The 8419-nt window shown below is 49.7% G+C and overlaps 2 protein-coding genes across 2 annotated transcripts in view; both read left to right on the top strand.

Moving 5' to 3' along the window:
• Positions 1-373: 373 nt before the first annotated feature.
• LOC102065258 (uncharacterized) overlaps positions 374-8419 on the top strand; it is a 78410-nt gene continuing 70364 nt past the window's right edge. The window contains 1 exon segment of the mRNA XM_074531056.1: positions 374-601. Coding sequence (XP_074387157.1) covers positions 436-601 — 166 coding nt within the window. The 5' untranslated portion in view covers positions 374-435.
• LOC141726284 (uncharacterized) lies at positions 2218-6729 on the top strand. The gene is made up of 2 exons (XM_074531029.1): positions 2218-2246; positions 5291-6729. Exons 1-2 carry the CDS (start codon positions 2218-2220, stop codon positions 5889-5891), a joined length of 630 nt encoding a protein of 209 aa, XP_074387130.1. The 3' UTR covers positions 5892-6729.

The raw sequence follows: 8419 nt of genomic DNA, 5'->3' as shown, positions 1-8419 counted from the left end.
AGGGTCCCCAGCAAGGCCCAGTTTGGATGTGCAGCCCCCAGTTTGCCCAGTTTGCCTCTCCTTTGGCCCGGGCCGGGTTCCCCCCGCCCGCAGCGGTTGGGAGCAGCCGAGAGCCCCGCGCTGCCCATCCCGACCTGTCCCGGCTCCATCCCCGCTCCTGGCACGGGCTGCGAGGGCTGCGGGAACGGGGCAGCGAGGGTGTGGCTGCTGCTGGGGGAGGAGGAGGAGGGAGGGAAGGGCAGGGATGAGGGGGAGGAGGAGGCGGGGTCGGGGGGAAGAGGAGGAGGAGGGGGAATGGAAGGGGTGGGATGGAAGAGGAGAAAGAGGTGGAGATAAGTCAGAGGAAAAGGAAGAGGGGGAATGGAAGAGGGGGAGCGGGAGGATAAAGAAGAGGGAAGGAGGTGGGGTTAGGGGGAAGAAGGAGAGGGAGGAGAGATGGAGGAAGAGAAGGAGGTGGAGATCAGACAGAGGAGGAGCAGGAAGAAGAGGAAGAGGAGGGACAAAGGCGGATCAAGGCTGAGCAGACGGAGCCGTGCTCGAGCCCTGCCTAAATTCGCAGCTCCCACCTGCTGGATCATCGCCCCCCCCCCCCGTCACGCAGGTGAGCCAGGAGGGGGATCCCGGCCCAGATATCCCGGGGGTCCCTGGGTTGCCTTTTTTGGGGGATGTTTGGAGAATGAAGCAGTCCAAGGCTGAGCGGAAAAGGCCCCTTGGGGGGACATCGGGGGGTGCCGGTGGCGGCTGCCGGCAGAGGCAGCCTGGAGGAGCAGAGCCCTGTGTCCCCCAGGAGCCCAAAGGGGGGGGCCCAGAGAGGGGGGAGCGCCGCCATTGGCGGGAGCCTCAAGAGCCTGGAGAGGGGCAGGGGGGACTCCTTGGAGCCGCTGCAGCCCCGAGCAGAGAATGAGGGGAGAAGGGAGCCCGGGAGCCCAAAGAGCCCCGGCATCCCGAAATGGGGAGAGCCAAGAGGGGGGAGCTTTTGGCATTGCTGGGACTGCCAGCAGCCTGGGCAGGGCGGGCACCGAGGAGAAGGGGGACCCACAATCCAAGTGTGACCCCAGCAGCGGGGACAGGGGGGAACCCCCAAACACCAAAGGGGAGGGACCAGGGACGGGCAACTCCTGGGAGGCTTTTTCAGGGCTGAATCTTGGTGTTTGGGAGGGATTTCTGGAGCCTAGGTGTCCGGTGACTTGTACAGATGGACTTGGGCAGAAGGACCTTGAAACTCATCATGTGCTGGGGGAAGATAAAACAGGGAAGCCTTATAAATATGACTGTCTGGCAAAAGAATTTGGGAATATAGAAGCTATAAGCAAGATTGAGATGAAAGCAAACTTTGGGATACCTTAGTTACTGAGCAACTGGAAAACAATGGTGTGGCCCGACTGAAGGTAATCCCCTTTTGATGAAGCAAGTCCCTCTGCTTGCAGCCTGATCCAAGGGTCAGAGCAGACCCTACTAGCTTAGCACAAGGGGTCCAAAGTGTAGTTTGTAGGGCTTGAAATGTAACACAGTGTGGTGATGTAATGCTTCTTAAAGGCTGTATGTAAATGATCTAGGATTTGTATCTTGTACTAGATTGGTTAGTGAGAAATAGAATATTCAACCCAGAAGAATATTTATTGTGTTGTAACGGGAACCTTACTCTCTTACACTCTTACCCTCTTCCTATCTCACCCTCTCATGCTCTCTACCCCTCTTTTCTCTCGGACCTGCTCCAAGCTGTGGCTGGCAGCTCCAAGTAGGGCCCTGCACCCAGGCCCTTTGCAATAAACTGCAAGTTCCATGACCTGGCTTCAGAGATCTCTCGTCTCCGTCCGTCCCGACCTTGCTACTCCCCAACACTCCTACAAACGTGCTCATCCCTTGTTTCCCCCAATCCAGGATTTCCCATTGCCAACCCCTGGGAGGTGGTGAGGAAGAGGAAGATGCTCCAGGACACTGAGGCAGGTGAGGAGGAAGTCAGTGCCCCTTTCCCCCTGTGCTGCTCCATCTCCCAGCCCAGCACGGCCCCGGCTGCAGCACAGCCCTGGGGGGATCTCCTTGCCCTTGCCTATGGCACGGAGGCAAATCCCATCCTGTCCTTGTCCTTCCTCCCCCAGAGCAGGAGCTGAGCATGGAGAGCAGGGAGGACAAATGCCCGCAGCAGAACCTGGTGGCAGAGGCCGTTTTGAGCAGCTCCACGGCACAGGAAGCCAACGGGGAGGAAAAGCCGCGGAGATGCCGCACGAGGAGGCGCTGCAAACACGGCGGGGATCTGAGGGGGAAAGAGCCAGCCTGGGCTGGGAAGGCGGCCGGAGATGGAGCCAGAGCTCGGAGCTGCTGTTCCATGAGCAGCTCCATGATGGGGAGAAGACCCAGACGTGCGTGGAGTGTGGGAAGAGCTTCAGGTGGAGCTGCAGGCTGATCCAGCACCAGAGGACCCACACTGGGGACTGGCCCTACGAGTGTGGGGAGTGTGGGAAGAGCTTCAGGAGGACCTCCAACCTTATCGTCCATCAGAGGAGCCACACTGGGGAACGGTCCTATGAGTGTTCAGAGTGTGGGAAGAACTTCAGCTGGAGCTCCCAACTGATCACGCACCAGAGGATCCACACTGGGGAGAAGCCCTATGAGTGTGGGTGTTGGGAATTTAGCTGAATAGAGACTGGAAAAGTACAAAACTGTGGTTAATTCCAAGTCCTGCACCTGCGAGATAGTGTGTCCTTGGGCCTAGCTGTAGTATGATAACACATAGTGAAAGAGACATGAGAAAAGAGAGATGTAACCCCTAAGGAATGAGGAAGAGTTCATGGTATAGTTTAACCAATAGATTGCTTGGCTTACAGAATATTCATAAGCTTATTATTTGCTGTATAAGTGTTTGATGCTTTCTTTAATAAACTGGACCTGTGATGAACCAGATGGTGTCCTGGTCCCCTTCCTTCGACAAATGGTTGACCCCGAACGCTGACCCCTCGTCTCGCACTAAAAGAAAAAGGGGAAGAGCACGCCACGGGCGAGGAAGTTGGAGTTGGGTCCTATTTGCAGCCGGGACAGTGCTGGAATTTTGAAGCACCCTCGGGGTTCACATCGGTGACTCAAGCCATACGTGTCTGCCGGAGCTTGGAAAGCTGCAAGAGCGCTCATGAAATAGGTATGAATAGGCAACAGCACATAATTTATTTGCCGCATATTTAGAAAGGCAATGACTAAAGGGGATAGATTTAAAAAAGGAGCTACTAGGGCTGTTACCCTACGGCTATGCTAAAGAAGTTTTCCTTAACCCACATACGGTCCATGAACTCTCAGAACGGAGAAAATTTGGGGATATACTGTGGGAAGCAGTTTTAGAAGATTATAAGACAGCAAAGAAACCGAGCAAGCCATGGTGGGTGATGCACAATAAGCTGGAGCCGCGGCTCAGGGCACCTGCGGGCTGTGCCCCTCTGAACTCGGCATGGGCGCTGCGCCATGGAGAGCAGCCGCGGCGAGCGGCCGCCTGAGATGCTGCTCTGTAGTGGCGGTAGCGGCGGCAGCCACGGGGGGAGCGGAGCTGCCGTGGGGGGAGCGACCCGCGCAGCCACGGGTGCTGCGCACGCATTGATTCAGCCTGGCGGCGAGTTTCGCGAAACAAAGAACCCAGCGCGGGGGGGTCGCCAGCTCCGACACAGGCGCCACGGGACCGAAGCGCTTTTCCAGCGGGAGCGCTTCTCCCTCCGCCCCGCAGCCGGCAAAAGCTTCAGCTTTAGACCTAACAGCTGTAATAAATGTGACTCTTGTCAACAAAAGAAGAGGTCCTTACTGCAATTAAGAAACCAGTGATAATAAACAAGCGACACCAAGGACCATTACTATCAAGACGTTTCTCACCTAAGTTAAAAGGAGTTTTTGTTCTTCCTAGCAGAGACTGTAAAAGAGACTTTAACTATCAGAAGCCTAAATAACTCAGATGGTAGAACATTAAACTCTGAAATTGTATTTTGAAAAATTTAAAAATGTTAAAAATGTGTTAAAGTGATTGTAGAAGTAAGATGTAATGAGTGTGGGTTTTGTATTTTTTAAGCTTTGTTTAGATGTGATAGATGTAAAAGCAAGCACTGAATTCAAAAGAATTTTTCCACAAGTATACCTTGAACAAACTTTTTATGTTTAAGTGCATTCAAGTATAAAAATGCTGCAGCAAACACGTGAAAAAAAGTTGTTTTAGTTTAGTATTTTAGAATCGGGCCTGTAAGTAAGTTATAGTAAATGCTATATTCCATTTCTATAGTAAGTTTTATTTGTTACTAAGTAGATTAAGTTAAATTATCTATTAAGTGCCATTAAATGGTAAATACTGTTAAGTTTAAGTTTTGTTAAGTTTATCTTCTGTTAGGTTGAGTGCTGTTCAGTATAATTTCTGTTAAGTTTAAGTGTTATTAAGTTTAAGTAAAGTTAGATTCTGTTAAGTTTAAATTATATTAGGTTTAAGTTATGTAGAATTTAAAGTCAGTTAAGTTTTGTTAAGTTAAAAAGTTTTAATTATTTTAAGTCTAAATGCTATTAAGTTTAAGGGATGTTAGATAGATTTATGCTTTTATGATAGGCGTTTATTTTCTGACTTGTGTGTAAAGTGTTGTTGTGGACATCAGAGAAACTTTAGTTAAAAGAGACAATCAGAAGCATTTGTGAGTAAAGCCATTTCTGTTTGAAGTAGATCTGCTGTTTGAGAATAGAAAGCAAACGAGGCAGGTAAAACCTGCGTACACGTTTCTCCTTTAGCTTATTTTTGTAGGTTGTATTAGCACACCTGAGTTTTGTTTGAGCCTTGTAGCACATAAAATTCTTTATGTATCTGTCATATAGCATATCCTATAAATAGTGATAGCCTTTTCAGTTTGTTTCCCTAGCTTAGATCCCTTGTTAGAGAGAAACCTTGCTAGCTGAGAATACTGTTTAGTTGTTAGAGTTGCCTATTCTTGTGTTGCAAAGAGTGTGACACAGTTAGCCCATAGAATTTTGCTTTTCCAAAAAAATAAAAACAGGGGAAGTGTTGGGAATTTAGCTGAATAGAGACTGGAAAAGTACAAAACTGTGGTTAATTCCAAGTCCTGCACCTGCGAGATAGTGTGTCCTTGGGCCTAGCTGTAGTATGATAACACATAGTGAAAGAGACATGAGAAAAGAGAGATGTAACCCCTAAGGAATGAGGAAGAGTTCATGGTATAGTTTAACCAATAGATTGCTTGGCTTACAGAATATTCATAAGCTTATTATTTGCTGTATAAGTGTTTGATGCTTTCTTTAATAAACTGGACCTGTGATGAACCAGCTGGTGTCCTGGTCCCCTTCCTTCGACATGTGGGGACTGTGGAAAGAGCTTCAACCAGAGCTCCCACCTTATCCAGCATCAGAGGATCCACACTGGGGAGAGGCCCTATGAGTGTGGGGAGTGTGGGAAGAGTTTCAGCAGCAGGTCTGACCTGTCCAAGCACCAGAGGACCCACACTGGGGAGAGGCTCTATGACTGTGGGGAGTGTGGGAAGAGGTTTCTGACCAGCTCCAATCTCCTCCGCCACTATCAGAGTCACACAGAGGAGAGGCCCTTCCAGTGCCCTGACTGCAGGAAGGGATTCAGGGACAACTCCACCCTCATCAAGCACCGGCGCATCCACACTGGGGAGAGGCCCTACAAGTATGATACGTGCAGGAAGAGGTTTCAGACAAGCTCCCATCTCCTCCAGCACTATTGGATTCACACAGAGGAGAGGCCCTTCCACTGCCTCGACTGTGGTAAGGGATTCAGGGACAACTGCACCTTCATCAGACACCGGCGCATCCACACTGGGGAAAGGTCCTACGAGTGTCCCCAGTGTGGGAAGAGCTTCTCACAGAGCTCTCACTTGAACAAACACCAATGGAGGCTTCACTGAGGGAAGCCCTGTGAGTGCCCCAAGTGCAGGAAGAGCTTCGTGTGCTGCTCCAGCTCCATCCCCCACTGGAGGAGGCACTTTGGGAACAACCCTGATCACTCACATTCCCTGTGATCCATGTTGGCAACACACCTGGCTGCTTCTACTTTTGGTTTGACCTTAATTTTCTTCTGCTTCATCTTCATCCCTTAGAAACAGCCCAAACAGGGTTAAATGAAATAACGTGATCAAAGATGTCTAAAGTCCTAGAATTTCAGAGGTTTTTAAAGGGGACTTGATGGTTAGGAGACAATATTCTGGAAGATTTGTGCGGTCTGTGAGGGGGTCTGTGTTCTTCATCTCTTTGCACTCCAAAAGCCAATATGGTCATCCCAAAAAAATTAAATCCCGTGTCAAACAACTGAATTTAATTCATACAGGCTCAATCCCACTTCAAAATGCCTTGTTCCCACACTAAAAAACTCAATCCCATGCCAAACTCACTCCATTCCACAGCCACCAGAGTTAGATGGGGTTGGAAGGAGATTGAGAGAAGTGGGATTGCAATTTGGAGCGGTGGGATGGGGATTGTGTGGAGCTGGCTGCGTGGGATATATTTGATAGTAAATAAAACTTTCAGAGTTAGTGATTTCTGTCGCATTCATTTTTAGTCAGTTGCAGTTCTGTTTGCAGAATGCCACCTTCTCAGCTGATTATTTTTGTGTCTTCCTTTCTCTTCTGCCTCTCTTTCCTGCTCTGTTTCTCTCTCAGTGTCTCTCTTGAGCCAGGGCAGCTGCCACCAAAGACCCTCCCCTGATTTAGGTGCCGGTCCCGGTCTCAGTCTTGGTCTCAGAGCGGTTCTGGACCCAGTGCTGCTACGGGTGCTGGTCCGGGTCCCGGAGCGCTGCCAGTCTCGGTGCTGGTTCTGGTGACGGTCTCGGTATCAGTCCTGGAGGGCTCCCGGTCACGGTCCTGGTCCCGGTCCCAGAGCAGTCCTGGTGCAGGTGCCAGGTTCCAGTCTCGGTCCTGATCCCAGTCCTGGAGCGCTGCCGGTGCCAGTCCCAGTTCCAAAGTGGTCCTGGTGCCAGGCCCAGTGTCAGGCTTGTTGCCAGTCTTGCTCCCAGTGCCAGTTCTGGTGCTGGTTCTGGTCTGGGTCTCGGTCCTAGTCCCGGTGCTGGTCTTGTAGCGCTGCCAATCCCAGTTCCAGTGTTGGTCTCAGTCTTGCTGCGGGTGCTGCTGGTTCTGCTGCTGGGTTTGATCTTTTTCCTGGAGAATTTGGGTCCATTTGGGTGATTTTAGGCCAAACTGGGCAGGTTTAAGGTTCATTTCAGATCCCTTGCAGTGATTTCAAGACTTTTAGGGTGGATCTTAGGCCTCTTTGGCTGATTTTAGGCCAAATGTGGTGAGTTTGAGGGAGGATTTTAGATCCCGTTGGATGATTTCAGGCCCATTTGGGTGGGGGTTGGGCCTGTTTGAGTGATTTTAGGATAAACTGGGCAGGTTTAAGGTGGATTTTAGATGCCTTTGGCTGATTTTAGGCCCATATGGGTGGATTTTAGTCCTCTTTGGGTACTTTTACCTTTTAAGGGTGATTTTAGGTCCCTTTGTGTTATAGATGGCTAATGAGATGATTGGCTCTCACAATTAAGGGATGAATGCTGTGTGAATATTAAGAGAAGCTTTATTGATGTGTGATTATGTTTTTGCAGTCTGTTGGTTAGATGTCCTCTCTTCTTCCCACAGTCCCCTTTCCCCCCTGTTGTTGCCATCAGACAGCCTGAGCCATCCAGGACAGGTGGAAGGAAGGTAAGTACAAAAACTTGTTTCACGGGGAGGGGGCGTGGCATGACAGCACCTGACCCTCCAATGAAGCTGCAGGAAATCAGAGTCCACCAATAAACAGCAAAGAAGAGTTGACTGACAGACTGGGGGAGGGGCCAGGGTTGGCTGATGCAATTCCCTGGGATATAAAAGGCAAAGTGTCCATCTTGAGGACGAGCCAGGCACGTGGTAGGCAGCCACGAGGGAAGCTCCCAGGCCTGTTCTTCCTTATTTAGTCCTTTTGTTTTAATTTCTGTTAAGGTTGAATAAACCTTTTAAAATTTTGAAAGTCAGCAGGCATTTCTCACAGTAACCACGGATTCCTTTACTGGAGTTTGGTGCACAAGCAAACACCAACCATATATTCTCAAGAGGTCAAAATGACAGAAACTTTTACTGGCAAAGTACAGAAAATCAAGAAATTTTCGACAAAGATTTAATAAAAGATCCAATTCAACATAAAACACCATAGCAGTAACTTCATTAACTCAGCCCGTTGCACCTGGAAACATTTAATCACTTAAGTTGTTGAGTTATCACAAAATGTTCTGTATCAAGAGCATTAGAAGAAGAAGACAGAGAGACAGGAGGACAGAAGCTCTATAGAAAGAAATGCACATGGCTACCAACTGCTGGGGTTCCAACGTGGGTGAGACACAAACCCCAACCACAGAGCCCTGTGACACATCAAGGCCCCTCTGGAACAAAGAAACCATTGCTGAGAGTCC

The sequence above is a fragment of the Zonotrichia albicollis genome, chromosome 34 (assembly GCF_047830755.1).
Source record: "Zonotrichia albicollis isolate bZonAlb1 chromosome 34, bZonAlb1.hap1, whole genome shotgun sequence".
NCBI classification, from domain to species: domain Eukaryota; kingdom Metazoa; phylum Chordata; class Aves; order Passeriformes; family Passerellidae; genus Zonotrichia; species Zonotrichia albicollis.
Note: the sequence above shows the minus strand (reverse complement) of the source record. Positions and strands in the feature narration are given on the sequence as shown.